Here is a 16045-nt window from a genome sequence, read left to right on the forward strand (position 1 = left end):
CCTCACCCCTCAAACTTGCACTGACCTCACGTGGGTGGAACCACTCAAAGGCAGCTGTTACAAGGACTCTGAGCTCTCCAAGATACTCTGCCCTGATGCCTGGAACATAGCCTCCTTCAGGCTGCTCTAGACAATGTGTTCTGCAGAATTCTCAGGTCTCCCTCTTGGACTGAGCCACAGCACCACTTCTGACTAGCCCACCCAGAAAAGTACCAGTTCCCCCAATAGTCCTGATCCTCTGTCTATTTTCTACTCTATATATGCATTCAGGGCTCATGATTCTGCTCCAGTCCAAAGTAATTTCACTGGAAAGACAGGAGAAGCCATTTGTGCCCTATGTACAAGCAGGGACAGAATTTTTCCACCTTTGGTGAACCCTTACCCCAACAAGATCAATACAACACAGCCCTTCTTACCTCCTGCCACACTGAAGAGCACTCCCATAGCTTTGCACACCACTGTCCGGAGACGCACAACTCCTGGAACTTTTACCCCATTGAGGTAGCACTTAATTTCAGGAATTCCTGATCCAGCTGCCACAGGCTGCAGAAGAGAAACACTGATGTTGTGCTGCCTCGATTTCATAGCTGACCAACAATATCTCATCAGAGAATACAGCAAGGGACCAAAAGACCCTGCTTAGCTAAATCAATCAGCACTGTGAGGCTAGTTCAGTGTCTCAGGGCAGAAAGTGCTTCTAGCAAGAAGGATATTTCATACCCAGGACCTGTGTGAGAGGAAAGGGAGGCTGCGTAAGGAGCTGCAGTGGACGTCAATCTTACTTGGATCAGGACCAGAAGACTGGCAAGAAAAACAAAGGTCAGGTTGAACCCCAGCAGCTCCAGCAAGGACAACGCAAGACAGCCCTTCTCAGTGCATTCTTCCACCGCTGCGGGGACAGTCAAGGAAAACAATGTTCCCCCCACTGACACACAATAATTTGGTACTGTCTGGTGGTCCCACTGGCATCACAAGCCAAGCCTGCTCTTCCTAATCCAGCCAGGGCAGCTGACACAACCCACCAGGAAGCCCGGCTTCCTTTTCAGAGCTCAAGACTGAGCTACAAGGAAGGGAAACCGCTCATTCCTTCAGGGATCAGCCTTTGCCTATGTTCATGATACTGGACATATTTCTTGGTTTCAAGGGCTGAATGACATAGGCAAGATGAAAACTTGATTAATCATCAACATGACTGATAGCAGAAGTTTGAGAGTCAGCTGTTCTGAGCAAAACATGGAAACAGAATGGAAAAGGTCACTGAGTCTAACAGGAACCCATACACTAGGTGAAAGATACAGCTTTGTACCACTCGGAACTTGAGCTGGGTAAAGAGCCGTACGAAGAAATCCACAAAGAGGCCCACCTATGAAAAAGAAGACAGATTTGTCATCAGAAATTACTACATACAGGTAACAAGGGCCACCCTCTAGTAAGTCCTACCAGAAGTATGCATGCACGGGAGGACAGGATGAAGGCGGAAAAAGAAGTATTGTTCTGAGCAGAGTAACTTTGGAAGCTGAGATTTGCAGCCTCCCTCACTCTGACTGGGACAGATCCATCCTGGAATTATTCCTGAAGAGATGCATTTCAAGAGTACTAATCTAGCAGCATTTTTAACACCCACAACATACTTCAGGGTACAGAAGAAAGCTGGTGTTCAACTGAGGCATGCATACAGTCAGCAGAGCTAATTTTCAAACACTCATGAAAGCACGTTCTGTGACACTCGTACTGCCAAACATAAAAAAAAAATACAGTTCAACTGTAAATTGGCATCCTTTTTTATTAAGTGCTCACTTTGGACAAGTTTTACTGTAAGCAGAGTTAAAGGACTTGCCAAAATACTTTGCAAAGAAAGCACAGCAAGTTCTAAAAGAAAAAAAGGCTTCCTGGAAAATAATCTAGCAAAACTGTGCTATAATTCCCAAAACACAACTCCAGCTACTAAGCTCTCCAATTCATGAAAGGGAATGTTTCTTATTCTTTACTCCTCAGCCACTGACTTCTAAATCATTCCTGCTTAGTCTCCTGAATTTTCCTCAACCCCCAAACAGCAAGATCCTTACCAGTCCTGTGCAGACTCCAATAGCAAAAACCAACACCCACTTCACTGCTTCATATCTCTGGGCTTTCTGCTTAGGAAGAAGATTAAAAAAAAACAAAAAAACAAAAACCAGCCAAGTCAAAGTAACATAGAAATGGAGATCAGAAAAAGGCCAATCTTGGACTCCACAGTTCTAGTATAGCTAGAGTGATAAATCAACAGAAGATGGTGACAACAGCAAACTGACAATAGAGAACTGAAAGTCCTGAACATTTTACTCACTTTAAACCCGAGGATCAGAACAGATGCTGGGAGCTATAATCCCCACATGTATTTTTATTCTTTTCATAGAGAAATCAAGTAGAATTTCTTTCATAAAGAAGAAAAAACCCACAAAACTTTCTGCAGTGGAGCATACTTAGAATCATAGAATGGTTTGGGTTGGAAGGGACATTTAAAGGTCATCTAGCCCAACCCCCTCCCATGGGCAAGGACACTAGGCCAGGTTGCTCAAAGCTCCATCCAACCTGGCCTTGTATACTTCCAGTGATGGAGCATCCACAACTTCTCTAGGCAGTTTCCACTGGTTTAACTCTGAAGCTAATGAACAAGAAAGAACAAGGTCCTACCTTGTTGTCCATGCTCTCCAAAACTTCCAGGTATGGGTCATTGATACAGCGATCATAATCCAAGCTCTGAAAGAATGCCAAAAGGTCAATTTGAGAGAATCAGCTGCAACAGACTATGCAAAAAACTATGAATAGAAAACATTGTTAAAGGTTACAGAAGTCACTACTACCCCCACAGTAGGTTTTGCAAACAACAGTAGGAGAAAGAACTCTTGCAAACAACTTAATTTAAATATTTCCAGCAGAGCTAGATCCTGCCAATCAGGAAGTGAAAGAACAGAACAATTTCACTGCCCAAGCTGAAACAGACAGGGAACTAAGCAGGAATACAACTGATTAATACAACTTTAAATTAAAGAAGTCACATTGTACAGATTTAGACTTTACTTAAGCACCCCCAGTTTGACAGCGCAGGGGATAATGTCAGATCTTTATATCTAACCTCTCACTACAACAGGAACACTAGACAGGAATTCCCCTCCAGATGAATAGCATCAATTATTAAGCTTATCACAGCAGGGAGCTAAAAGCAATATAGAGTTGCCCAGTTGTACTTACAACATGCAACGGGCTTCTACCTAGATCAACTTCACCTTTTCAAGCCAAACAGGAACAGGCTAGGCTAGTGACATCCACGCTGACAGCAACTGCTCTAAACAGCTCAGGGCCACCATACGGACATGCAAAAAGCAAACATGTCCTGTAAGAAGCAGGACCCGACAGACGGGATTGATCTGCTGCAACATGACAACAGATATCGCAGTAAGGCAACGGTGACCAAGTAGCTACAGATGCTTTCTACAGTCATGGGGGAAACAAGACCACTAGGCTTGAGCTGTGGATGTTCAAGCTCTACTCACAGGGCTTTAACCCAGAAATGTATAACACTGAGGAGCAGTTCTTTGCAAGCACAGCAACTCCAGGTATTTTTGCTGATGCCAACGCAATCTAAGTAGTGATGCATTCTGCCCCATTACAAACTCAAGCAGATCAAAACCTGCCTGCGGTTCCTTTCACATTAATATCTCAAGCTCCTATCAGCTCATTTCTCACCTCATAGTCTTTGCGTGGAAGGATCTCATCCTCCTCTTCATGAGTTTCTCCTAGGATGGTCTGCAAAACAAACGTGGGGAAGGAAAATCAGCAGGGGAATGAATGCCCGTACATGAACACCTCATAACCGTAGGCAGCCAAGCCAAAATCAGGGAAGGCCTATGCCACTGTTGCAGATAAAGCCAGCGTGGATTGCCAGACCGCCACTTTGGGGTAACTGTATAGGGTGTTACCTTAAAGCTTGCTCCTCAGCAAGAACGCACCACACTACCACACTACTTCTGTATGGGAGCCTCCCACAAGATCACACAGCGGAGTACTAAACCTACGTGCCAGCTTCCTTCACAGCAACAGGCTACAGGGAAGCACCGGACAAAACCCTGCACAGATCGTGCTGCCCTGTGCCGGCGGCTGGGGAGCCTCTGCCAGAGCCACCCCGCTGGAAGGGCCCGCTGCACCGAGAGGGCAGCAGCAGGGCAGGCTGCGGCGCCGGTCGCCGGGGCAGGGATAGAGGCCGAGCCCGGGCAAACGCCGGCTGAGGCACCGGGGCAGCGCGGGCCGAAAGGGCGGGAAGGGGCTGAGCCGCGGGGCCGCGCGCCGCCTGAGGAGCCGGGCCGGGAGGCGCCGCGTGAGGTACCGCTCCGCAAGGCGCCGACACCAGGGGCGGAGGCACCGGGCCCAGCGCCATAGCAACGCTCAACACCCCCGAGCCGCCCGCCCTCGGGCGCTCCCCACAGCCGGCGCGGCGGCGGCGGGGCCGGGCCAAGGGCCTGCGCCGGGGCGCCGCGGGCGGACACGAAGCCGGGGGCGGCCGGGGGCGCGCGGGGCCGCGGCCGTACCAGCTCCTCGGGGGTGCGGCTCTCCCGCTCGCCGCAGCAGCGCGGGCAGCAGCAGCAGCACACTCCGGACCCGCACCCCGCCATCTTCCGCCGCCGCCGCCGCCCCTTCCCGGCCCCGCCCGCCGCCGCCGCGCGTGACCCGCCGTCTGGCCCCGCCCCACCGCGAGCTGAGGTCACGGCGCCGCGTGGGAGAGGGGCGAGCGGCAGCCGCGCGTCACTCGCCCCGCCCGGCCGCCCTTAAAGCGCCGCGGGATGGGGCCACCCGCGCCGTGCTGCGCTGTGCCCCGCTAGCAGGTGAGCGGGGCCCCGGGAGGGGGGCCCGACCGCCGCCCCCGCACCCCCCGCCCGGCTGCCCCGGGCCGCGCTGCCGCCAGCGGGTTCAGCCGAGGCGAAAGAGCGATCGGGCTGTAGCTTGATCCCTGCCTGGCCGCGAGGGACAGGGACCCCCGCGGCGGCAGGTACCCCCGGGCGCTGCCCGCGCCCCTTCCCGGCTGCCCGCGGGGTGCCGGCCCCCCTGCCCGGCCGCGGCCCCCCCGGCTGGCACGGCGGCCCCCGGCAGCCAGGCCCCGGGCGCGGGCGGTGCGGGCCTGGCCGCGGTACCAGCAGCGCACGGCTTTTTGCCTTACTTTGCAGCTGGTTTTGGTGTTTAGAAAATCTTTTTTTCTTTTTGCAGTAATGACAACCTTCTGCCAGCAAATCTGGTGTATCTGACGGTAGGGGAACAGCTCCGAATGCTGCCTTTAGACAGAATTTAAGTGGGATCTTTGCCTGTCTTTGTGGTTCTTGATTGCCAGTACGATAAGGACCTTTCCTCAGGAGCAGGTCTCATCCTGTACTATAGAGACTGAGCCCTTCCTTTGTGATGGGTGTTACATTTCAAGTGCAACAACAGAGGTCCTCTGATTTGCCAGTGTGGTGTGGCACACTTGCTAGAAACGAGGCACTGGGAGCTGACTACACGTAATTTTGCACCACTATCTTGAGCTTTGGGATAATTCTCCAAGATTAGTGCCACGTGGATATCAGGGAAAGTCCTTCCAGAGAGCTTGGTCAGGGCTGCTACTGTGCACCCAGCTGCTTTTGCTTCACTTGTCAATAGGTCTGTGCTGCTGATTCTTAACATGGCCTGCTGTGTTGGTAACACAAGAGATTTGAAACTTCCTCTTGGCAGCAAAGGACTGCATTCCTTTCTCATAGCCTCCTGCCAGCTGGAGAGGTCCCCAGGCGGTAAAAGTAGACTTTCTCCTAAAGAGTTTTTGCTTGATTGGCAACTCAGTGTAAACAGTAGAAGAGGAGTGCAAAGTCTTCTTGGATGACCTAAACCCACAGAGCTTATGATAAGAACAAAGTGCACACTAGCTTGCACAACCATTTCCTCTAAAACAGACTCCAATGTTATGTAATGCTCAGACAACATGCTGCTTCCCTGTGACAATTTTAGGTTTTGGCAGGTATGTAAGCAAATAACGTAGTTCCAAGTTTTATGGTAGCTCTTCTCTAATTATCTGTAATCGCTACGTCATCTTACAGGCATAAGGTGACATGCTTTTGGGAGCTAAGTGGAGTTGGGTATCTGTCCTCTACACCACTGATTTGCAGTGGTTTTTTACTTTCTGTGAAGCCAAGGAAGCACACCTGATCATGTTGCAAGGCAGGAAGAAGCAGATGGTCTCCTCTGACCTTGTTTCCAAGCAGCCACATTTGGTGAGGAAAGGACCAGGAACGGTATATCTGGTCAAGGAAAAAGCTGAGTGTGTGCAGTGGTATTGGTGCAGGGGACAGTTTGTGCAGTGGTATTGGCGCAGGGGACAGTTGTCTGTGGAGATATGTCTTGTGGAAGAGGGCTGATGTTTGGAAATACAACTGGCTGATGCCAGCAAAGACAAAACAAAGGGCTGTATTTGTGGGGATAGCCTGACCAGAAGGTCGCTTTTTTTCCTGACCTGGGAATAGTTTGTGCATCCTTGCGTACCTGCCCCATTAACACTTGCTTTCCTATCTACACTATAAAGAAGCACTGCCTTTTGGGAACAAACAGAACGGAAACCCTGAAGATGGACACAGTCGAAGAAGCAGCTGCTATAGGAAAAAAAAATAAAAATCTGCTGGCATGTCCAGCCCAAGGGCACAAGAACAAAGGGCAAACAAAAAAACATGTGCACCTGATGCACATGGGTGTCATTGCTTGCTAGGTTGTAGTGAGGACAAAAGTGATGTTGACTCTTTTGAGAGCCAAATTTGACTCAGCAGGCACAGAAGAGCTGCATCAAAGTGGCATGAAGCCATCTGCTATGTTATTTCTTTCAGCACTATCTAAACACGCTTTCTTTTACTGTGTTTTCACCGGGTCCTCCACTACAGCTTATAGTCAGGGCTGGCAAAAGGGTGACTCCTTAATGATGGTTAATGTTGGGTCTTAGCTTAAGCCTACTTCATCTGCTGCTCACCCCAGCAGTAACTGCTCCTTGCTGAGATCTGTGTCCTGCTTCATACCCACTATGTTCCTGTTCCCCTCCTCCAGAGAGCTCACCATGGTCAATGAGACCCAGCATACCTGCACTGCCGGTTCCAGCTCCAAGTCTGATGGTGGCAGCAGTAGCGGAAGCGAGAGCTCCAAGGACAGTTCGCGCTGCTCCACCCCTGTCCTCGATGCTGACCGTCATGAGCGACTGCGGGAGAAGATGCGTCGACGGCAGGATGCTGGAGACAAGTGGTTCTCCTTGGAGTTCTTCCCTCCACGCACAGCCAATGCTGCTGTCAATCTCATTTCCAGGTGAGGGCTGCAGGGTGGGAGAGGGGAGAGTTGAGATGTCTTTGGTGGAGGGCTGGGAAATAGCTAATGAGGCAGGCTTTGTCCCATGCTCTGTCTCCCCTTCCAGGTGACGAAGCAGGTAATGGGGCTGTGCTTTCCTGCTGAGGAAGGTAATGGACACCAAGTAACTTGTCGTCCCTGGAGGCCCTGAAGAGTTAAGTGTCGTGGGGTTACTGAGGAGGCCAGACTTTCCTCTCTCCCATGCCGGTGAAAATGGAGCAACCCCACTGTCATGCTCTGGGGCTGAACAGAGTGCTGGAGGACAATAGAGCAGAAAAGTACCTATTAAGACTAGAAAATATTACTTGTTGGACAGTGTGCCAATGTCTCTGGAACAGAGACTCCCACTTGCTTTCAGAATCATACAGCCACTATGGTTTGTGCCTTTCTGCTACTGAAAGGCCACAATTAGCCTCTGAGGTAGGTGTCCCCATCTACATGCTAAATGAAAGGTCATAGTTCTCAGCAGAGCTAAAGGTTATCCTGGAGCCCCAGGAGCCACCATGTACTCACCTGGAGAAGAGAGTGTTTTATAACTCTTTCTGTAACTGCTGTATACCAGTGCCAGGTTTACTTTAAACAGAAGAGCTTGTTTCCAACCCAGAGCAGGAGAGAGACAGGTTAGGGGGAGCCTTTGTCTCTTCTGTTAAGCATGCCTGGGGGCACAACAGAGATCTAGTCCATCTTTTCATAGTTGTGGCCTCTGGACTTAAACCTGGGAACGGGAGTTGCAGCATATTCTCCCATCTCAAAAGGAATGGCATTTGCGCTGCTGTCAGAAGACAGCATGCTGGGAGAGGAAGTTTATTCTACAGAGAACATTTAAGTTGCCTCTTCAAAGAGATTGTAAGCTTTTCCTCATACAGCCTTAAAGGATGACTTTCCTTATTTACGTTTGCCACCTCCTGAACTCCTAGTTTGACACTTTTCTTGGTCTCTCCTGCTGCTGTCATGCAAGCTCTCTTTGCCTGTTGCTGGCATTCCAGCAGTGATCAAGATATCCCAGGCAAGGAGAGGGGAGCTGGCTACCTGGTAGGCTGACACAGCTCTAACTTCCACAGGTTTGACCGCATGGGAGCAGGTGGTCCCCTCTTCATTGATGTGACTTGGCACCCCGCAGGGGACCCCGGATCTGACAAGGAAACTTCCTCCATGATTATTGCAAACACTGCAGTCAACTACTGTGGCCTGGAGACTATCCTGCACATGACATGCTGCAATCAGACCAAGGATGACATCACAGGGCATCTGCAGAAGGCCAAGCGGCTCGGGTTGAAGAACATCATGGCACTGCGTGGAGGTGAATCCTTTTGTCCTGTGATGCGTAGGGCTGAGGTTGTACTGCTGTTGCGTTCAATTCCAGAGTAAAAATTAATAAATAAGATTTAGAGGTTCCTTCTGGTGCAGGAGTTAAATGTCAAGACTGCATTTCACCTGATCCCTTTGTTTGCAGTCCTTCCAACTCAAGCATAGACAAAAGCAGTCCATGGGTAAAACGGCAAACTTTGGGGTTTCATCTTTGTCTTCCTTTTGATAGCAGGAGGTTTTCAGCATAGGATAGTAGATCACAAGTCCAGCAAACAGTTGGTTTGTTCTCTTTTCAGATCCTATAGGTGAGGAATGGGAGGAAGAAGTAGATGGTTTCAACTATGCTGTTGACCTGGTCAAGCACATTCGCAATGAATTTGATGATTACTTTGACATCTGTGTGGCAGGTAAGTGTCTTTAATTGCAGTCTGAAATAGGGAAATCAGCTCAGCAGTCCCTCTCTGGACCTGGGCAGCAAGTGACAGTACAATCAGATTGGCTACTTTCTTATGTCTGATGTGTTGTTCTGCCTACTAGGGTTTCACCTTTTTTTTTTTTTTTTTTTTTTTCCCCCCCCCCTCCCTTCCCCTGCAAAGGCTACCCCAAGGGTCATCCTGAAGCAGAGAGCTATGAGGCAGACCTGAGGCACCTAAAGGAGAAAGTCCTTGCAGGAGCAGACTTCATCATTACGCAGCTTTTCTTCAGATCAGAAACTTTTCTCAAGTTCATGAAGGACTGTCAAGCCATTGGCATCACCTGCCCCATTATTCCTGGCATCTTCCCCATACAGGTGAAATCCAGTAATTCTGGCTTGGGGAGGGAATGAGGATCCAGGATGTTAGGTGTTTGTGGGTCAGGGGCTGAGAGAGGTCTGTAAATATCCTCCATGAAATTTCTGGGAAGTGAAAGTGCTAAATGTGGTAAATCTGTAGGTGGTTTGCGGAATTAAACTCTTAGGCATGTAATAACAAGCTTTAAAAGTTTTCTCTGCCCATATAGCAAAAAAAGATATAAAGGATAATGGTCTACCAGTCCTAAGGTATTTACTCATCACTGTCAGCATGCTAGGCTCAGGCAAAGAAGTGGGAAGAAACCACCTAAAATGACATGACCAGGACTGCCTTACCATACCAGAGATGGGGTTTAGGAGTAGAATCCAGGAGCCCCAATTCTAAATCTCCTGCCACAAAATTGAGATCAAGTACCTGTGTTGCTGGGATGTTAGAAAAGGGCCTTGGAAAAATGAAAATCCCCTGCATCCTCATCCAGGGTTACCACTCCCTGCGCCAGCTGGTGAAGCTATCCAAGCTGGAAGTGCCTCAGGAAATCAAAGATGTGATTGAACCCATCAAGGACAATGATGCGGCTATCCGGAACTATGGGGTGGAGCTGGCAGTGTCCATGTGCCGGGAGCTATTGGATAGTGGCACGGTGCATGGGCTCCATTTTTACACACTCAATCGGGAAGTGGCTACTACCGATGTCCTTAAGCGCCTGGGCATATGGAAGGAGGACCCTAGGTGAGCAGATTATGCTGGCTTCTGTTAGTTCCTCTTTCACATGCATCCATCCATCTCATCTACTGAAGGCTCAAGCAGTGGATGGCTTGGCACTTCTCTGCTGCTTTTTTTTTTTTTGGTGGTTTTTTTTTAGCATCTTTCTGCACTTAGAATTTCACCCATCCTGCAGGTCTCAGACAAAAGCTGGGAGGAATAGAAGGGACAGCTGAAGGAGGAATTTTAGTTAAATACCTTTAAAGTAGCCTGTTCTGGAACTTTAAAAACCTAGACTCTTTAGAGCTGCCACTTGGAAGAAACATGTTTTTTGAGGTCTGTCACAATCCCTCTTACAAGCTAGGTGCTATGTAAGCTCCTGCTGTAGACTTCTGATGTTCTCTGAAGCTCATAAAGGGAACGTGGACTTTCCTCCAACTCCACAGGCTTTAGCATAGACAAGAGGAAGTGGAGGAAGATAGATACCTGGTTTTTTCTTCTTAAAAATAAACTTCATGCAGTGCTTTTCCCTTACCTCATCCAATTTCAGGTGTTAGTCCTGAACTTAAACATTTAATAGACACCTACTGAGCATCCTGTGAGGGAACTGAGTGGGAAAAGATTTTCCATAAAGAAAGAAAAGCTTTCTGTCCCACTTTTTGACAAATAGAACTCTTCTCAGCTGCTGTTGCTTGCTGTCCCAGAGGCAAAGTTCTCCAGGGGAAGGGCTTCCAGCCCCTAGTGGAAAGTCAGCAGAGGACCTGTGTTAATGTCTGCTCCTCCAATGCAGGCGACCTCTGCCCTGGGCAGTCAGCGCTCACCCCAAGAGAAGAGTTGAAGATGTTCGACCAATCTTCTGGGCCTCTAGGCCAAAGAGTTACATCTATCGAACTCAAGAATGGGATGATTTCCCCAATGGCCGATGGTAAGCTGTCAGCCTGCAACGGCAGTGAGGTAGAGGTGTGGTAAGAAAGCCTGCTCCACAGCTGGTCTGTCATTTGTGGGTGTCCTGGGCACACTTTGGGCTTGACAGAACAGGTGGCTTTGTAACAAAATGGTCCCCAGTTGCTTGGATTTGCGTGGTAAGGAGAATGGCACCAAGGTGTTGAGGCTTTTGGTCTCTAGGTGGATTTTGTTGGCTACTTCTTTTCCTGGGTGGCTATCTCCCTGCATCACTAAATCAGCTTACTTCATCAGTGGCCTGTTAATTTTGTGTCTGCTCCCCTTACAGGGGTAACTCTTCCTCTCCAGCCTTTGGGGAACTGAAGGACTATTACCTCTTCTACCTGAAGAGCAAGTCTCCCCGGGAGGAGCTCCTGAAGATGTGGGGAGAAGAGCTGACTGGTGAGGAAAGTGTCTTTGAGGTCTTCACATGTTACATCACTGGAGAACCCAACAAGAACGGGCACAAGGTGAGTGGTGTCCCAGGAAGGGGTGGTCAGTGTGACACAGACAATAGCGCATATTTCCTTTTGCTCCTGGTACCACATTGTTCTTCTGAACAAGAACTGGCACTTCCCTATCCAGAGGGCCTTGCTGAGATAGTGGCTGAAGGGAATCCAGCACCCAGAGCTAGGGCTCAACATAAAAGGAAAGCTGCTACAGTATGACAGGACCAGTACCTATAGAATTCAGCAGTCTATGAGTTGAGGATATCCTGCCCCTTGAACCAAACCTGGGAATTCTCTCCTGAAGCAGATGTGTTTGAGACCATTAGAGCACCTCTGAGTTCCTTCAGCATCCAGATGGCAGCGAAAGGGTTGTTACAACAATTTTAAGCCATCTCTTCTCACTGTAGGTTACGTGTATGCCTTGGAACGATGACCCTCTTGCTACTGAAACCAACCTTCTGAAGGAGCAGCTGGAGAAGGTTAATAGAAGAGGAATTCTGACCATCAACTCTCAGCCGAACATCAATGGCAAACCATCCACAGACCCCATTGTAGGCTGGGGGCCCAGCGGGGGTTATGTTTTCCAAAAGGTACTGCACTACTCTGGGCTAGGCAGCAAAGAGTTACACCTGAGTTGGGTCTCTGTTAGGTTGGGAAGTCCTAGGCTTTCACCCGGATAATCCTTCTGCCTGCTCCTTATCTTAATGCCTTCTTGCTGAGATGAGGCAAAGCTCCTTCGGTGTCTTAAACAGACTATGTCATCTCTATGGCTGACTTCATAGCTGTTTTCCCCCACCTGAAAACATATACTGAAGATCTAGAGAGTTTTTGGGTGGTGTTTTTTTTGCTCTCAGCAAGTAATTATTGGTCATTTCTTTCTAGAGCAGGGCATTATTGGTCATTTCTTTCTAGAGCATCTGATCCCGTTCAGTGATGTAGGAAGCACCCAGGTTTTTCATAAAAATGGGAATCGATGAGGTAGCATCTCTACCATCCAGCTTCTCATGGTAATAACTGGGCATTTAAAAATTCCCCTGTCTGTCCTGTAAGGCAGAGTTCTCCACCATTTGCCCCCACCCCACAGCACTCCTGCTGTGCTGTTCAGAGCACTGCCAGGTTCCCTCTTGGGCCTGCAAGCAGTCTTACCTGCCAGTTTGCCTCCTGCTGTCATGCATTTTCAGACCCTAGAGCCTTGCCACTAATGTCTGTGATGGGAATCTCCCATCAAGGTAAATGCCAGGCAAGTGGCTCATACTAGGAAACAAAGCAGCCTTGTTCAAAAGGGATCCAAACCGATAAAGCCGTGAGACCAGCAGATGGCAAATGCAGTTATGTTTTCAAAGGAAAAAATTCCCCCGAGGTGAAGGGAAATCCATCATCTCACACAATAGCCAGGAAATGGGGGGAGGGGAAGCAGTTGTTGGGAGCAGCCAAGCACAGAGCAGCAGTAGATGGAGCAAGTGCAGAACTGGGTTGTGTATGTACACAGGGAGAATTGGGAACAAAAGATGAGGACAGGGAATGGTAGGGTGCTTGGGAGAGCCCAGCTGAGACCCCCAGCTTCTGCTCTGGCCAGACTGAGCTGCCTTGGCAGGACACTGCTGTTCATAGGGTGCCATGTACAACAGAGGCCAAGCTCAGGCTTCTTCCAAGCACTCCACTCTGTCTGGCACAGACTGCTTCCCAGGCACAGCCACTGTGGTTAATGCTGGAGCTTATTCCAGCCTGCTCATGTGGGTGCAAAACAGGAAGCTTGTAGCTGTCCTGAGCTGACTGCTCCTAGGCCATTACCTCTGCTCACCCCATCTTTTTATTTCTGTTTCCCCCCCATCCCAGCTCTCTTACTAATTTGCTCTGCCCTTTGCTCAACTCTCCTCTGTAGTACATGTTTCTGGGAATGGACATACAAGTCTTACGCTGCCTGGTTTCCAAACAGCCCAGATTCTGCCACTGTCCTCTTGGTTGCCTGTATTTGTCCCAGCCCTGCCATGAGTTAAGGCTCTTAATCTTCTCCCCTTCCCCATCTCCTTGTAGGCATACCTAGAGTTCTTCACCTCCAGTGAGATCGTCATGGCACTGCTGAAAGTGCTGAAGAAGTATGAGTTGCGAGTGAACTATCACATTGTCAATGTCAAGGTAGGCTGTTGTTTACAGGACACTTTCCTTTCACCACCTTAGGAGAGAGGTAAATATCAAAGATTCAGATATGACTATGATCAAAGTGGGACATGAGGGCTAATGAAGGGAAAATGAAGCAAGTCAGCTGTGATGTGCAGCAGCTGTCTGACCTTAACAAGGAGAGGGTAAACACACTTATTCCAACTCACTTAATCCCTCTTCCAGTGGTTGCTTCAGAAAGGTTTTCTTTCCGTTGGCAGGGACAAAATATCACTAATGCTCCAGATCTGCAACCCAATGCTGTCACCTGGGGCATCTTCCCAGGCAGAGAGATCATCCAGCCCACTGTAGTGGATCCCGTAAGCTTCCTCTCCTGGAAGGTGAGTCCTGCCCTCCTGCCAGATACATTACTGTACTGCCCTGAAAGCTTGGTCCGGTTTGGTTTTAGTCTGTGACTCTTCTCATAATTGAGTACTGTTGTGATACTAGCTTGCAGAAGTCCAGAGATTGCTCCTTCTGCTCCCTCGGTGTAAGGAGAACTTTGCTTCGGCCCTTCACAGGCGCCACGTGCCCAGTAAGAGGATGCTTGGGAGCTACTACTGTCACTGTGCTGGCCCCAGAGCTCTGGGCAGCGGCTCTTCCTCCCTTCTTCCACACACAGGGGCAGTGTTGAGCCATTTTACTGCAAACGTGTCTAAGTCCAGCCCCGGGCACTTCCCACTGACTGGAAAGTGTGAGGCTCCTTGCTCACGTCTTGAAATTTTTACTGATAAGGAATAAGCCACAGGCTGGCCAGGCATGCATGACAGTGGTTGTCCTAAATGAAGTCATATGAAAATGCAGCTGTTATATGTGCATTACACCACTGCCAGCATGTTTGGGTTTTTGTTTTCCTTGGTAGGATGAGGCCTTTGCACTGTGGATCGAGCAGTGGGCCAAGCTCTATGAAGAGGAGTCACCCTCTCGCATGATCATCCAGTACATCCACGACAACTACTACTTGGTCAACCTGGTGGACAATGACTTCCCACTCGAGAACTGCCTCTGGCAGGTTGTGGATGATACTTTTGAGCTGCTGAACTCTCCGACTCAGGAGTGAAGATTCCTCCTCTAATCTCTTACTCCATCCTTCCGTCCAGTGACTGCAGGGAGAGAAAAAGCAGCTCCTGTGCTGATAGTAGACCACACACTCCTAAACCCAGTGACCAGGCTAGCTCTTTGATCTACCCACACTACATGCTCTTCTGTCCCACACACAGAGATGCCCTGACCCTTTCTCACTGAACAATAGTCTACTTGAACCTCTGAGCTGAGGCTCTAGATCGAGCTTGAAAAGGCCAGCTCTGTAGGATGAAGAGGTGCTAATCATGGCTATGTTGATTACAGTAACAGAAAAACTCCCATGCATCAATGTGGTAACTCGGTGGGATTCTGGTAACTTTCTTGTGCCAGAAATGCTGCCTTGGAGGCAGAAACACTCCTGTCAGCAGTGCCTATGCAAAGAGACTATTTTAGGAATTACCAGCCCTGAAAGGAAGCTCAAGTTTCTTTTACATTGCACTCCTAAGATTTATTTCTTCATAACTGATCCTATCAGGCTCTTTTGCACTCACTCCAAAAGAAGGTATAAGTCTTCTCCCTAACTTTTCTCCTGTTATTGTACTTCCTTTTTTCTTTTTAATAGAAATGTTAATTTCATATAGGAATCACACTATTTCTTAGATTAAATACATTAAAATATACAGGTGTCTCTTGTACTAGGCCATACTCTTGTAAGTAGCAAAGACTCATGTTGTCTGCAAACTAATCAGCCTGGCATAAGGGAAGATTTTTAAGAAAACTAATTGTTTATGGAGCAATCCTGTCTTCACTTTCAACACATGCCCTTAGTAAAGCATGGACAGAGCTCCATGATGGAATATAGAAAGCTTAAATCCTAGAATTTACCAAAAGCAACCAGCTACAAACTTGGGCTCAGTTCTGGGAGGTCACAAGAGATGTGGTGGTCTTCCAGTGCCTGTAGGGAAAGGTGGCCTATCTTTCCTGATCTAATGACTTTTTAACAGCCACAGGCCCCACAGTGTTGAAATAAGAGGTTAGAGGAGCTATGAAGGCTGCTTTGTGTACTTAACAATCCTGCAAAGCTACTACAGGCTAGGAAAACAAGACCTTGAGGCCGCTCCCAGTGGGATTTTGAGATTCCTGACCCGCTGTGAGCATCTCTTTCAAACAAGCAAGGAAGAAAAGCCTTTTCCAGATTCTTCAGACCCTCTCATTACAGCTGTCTGAGACTGGGCTCATATATCCAGGGTAATTACAGGGCATCAATCACAGAAGCAAGTAATGGGAAGGCTGGGG

At 48.8% G+C, this 16045-nt stretch overlaps 2 protein-coding genes across 9 annotated transcripts in view; one reads left to right on the forward strand and one right to left on the reverse strand.

The window, feature by feature from the left end:
• CLCN6 (chloride voltage-gated channel 6) overlaps positions 1–4743 on the reverse strand; it is a 73426-nt gene extending 68683 nt beyond the window's left edge. For 4 of the 5 annotated variants that reach the window (XR_013927123.1, XM_080380820.1, XM_080380819.1 and 1 more), the window contains exons 1-7: positions 4566–4743; positions 3727–3786; positions 2674–2739; positions 2067–2135; positions 1297–1363; positions 783–889; positions 417–543 (exon numbers count right to left, since the gene is read on the reverse strand). Coding sequence is in view for 4 of the 5 variants with exons in the window: in XM_080380820.1 (XP_080236946.1) it covers positions 417–543; positions 783–889; positions 1297–1363; positions 2067–2135; positions 2674–2739; positions 3727–3786; positions 4566–4649 (580 nt within the window). In the remaining variant the exon portion in view is untranslated. The remainder of the gene's footprint in view (positions 1–416; positions 544–782; positions 890–1296; positions 1364–2066; positions 2136–2673; positions 2740–3726; positions 3787–4565) is intronic. The other variant, XM_080380822.1, reaches the window with a different exon arrangement.
• On the forward strand, positions 4733–15429 carry MTHFR (methylenetetrahydrofolate reductase). Of its 4 annotated transcripts, none has more exons than XM_080380827.1 (12): positions 4733–4859; positions 7087–7338; positions 8439–8677; positions 8982–9092; positions 9282–9475; positions 9955–10205; positions 10969–11103; positions 11410–11590; positions 11977–12159; positions 13604–13705; positions 13948–14067; positions 14589–15429. In XM_080380827.1, the coding sequence occupies exons 2-12, from the start codon at positions 7097–7099 to the stop codon at positions 14784–14786; spliced, it is 1956 nt and encodes a 651-aa protein (XP_080236953.1). In that variant the 5' UTR covers positions 4733–4859; positions 7087–7096; the 3' UTR covers positions 14787–15429. The 4 variants fall into 4 exon arrangements, with proteins under 4 accessions (XP_080236953.1, XP_080236954.1, XP_080236952.1 ...); XM_080380828.1 differs by lacking the exon at positions 4733–4859 and adding an exon at positions 5182–5278; XM_080380829.1 differs by lacking the exon at positions 4733–4859 and adding an exon at positions 7445–7531 and having other exon boundaries at positions 5302–7338.
• Positions 15430–16045: the final 616 nt, after the last annotated feature.

Source organism: Falco punctatus, assembly GCF_963210335.1.
Source record: "Falco punctatus genome assembly, chromosome: 3".
Classification (NCBI taxonomy): Eukaryota; Metazoa; Chordata; class Aves; order Falconiformes; family Falconidae; genus Falco; species Falco punctatus.

Excerpts from the sequence above, each read along its gene's own strand:
- MTHFR (XM_080380826.1), top strand. The coding sequence starts at position 7,064 with ATGTTCCTGTTCCCCTCCTCCAGAGAGCTCACCATGGTCAATGAGACC. Across the intron at positions 9,476-9,954 it reads CTGGCATCTTCCCCATACAG|GGTTACCACTCCCTGCGCCA; the intron begins GTGAAATCCAGT and ends ATCCTCATCCAG. Across the intron at positions 13,706-13,947 it reads ATCACATTGTCAATGTCAAG|GGACAAAATATCACTAATGC; the intron begins GTAGGCTGTTGT and ends TTCCGTTGGCAG.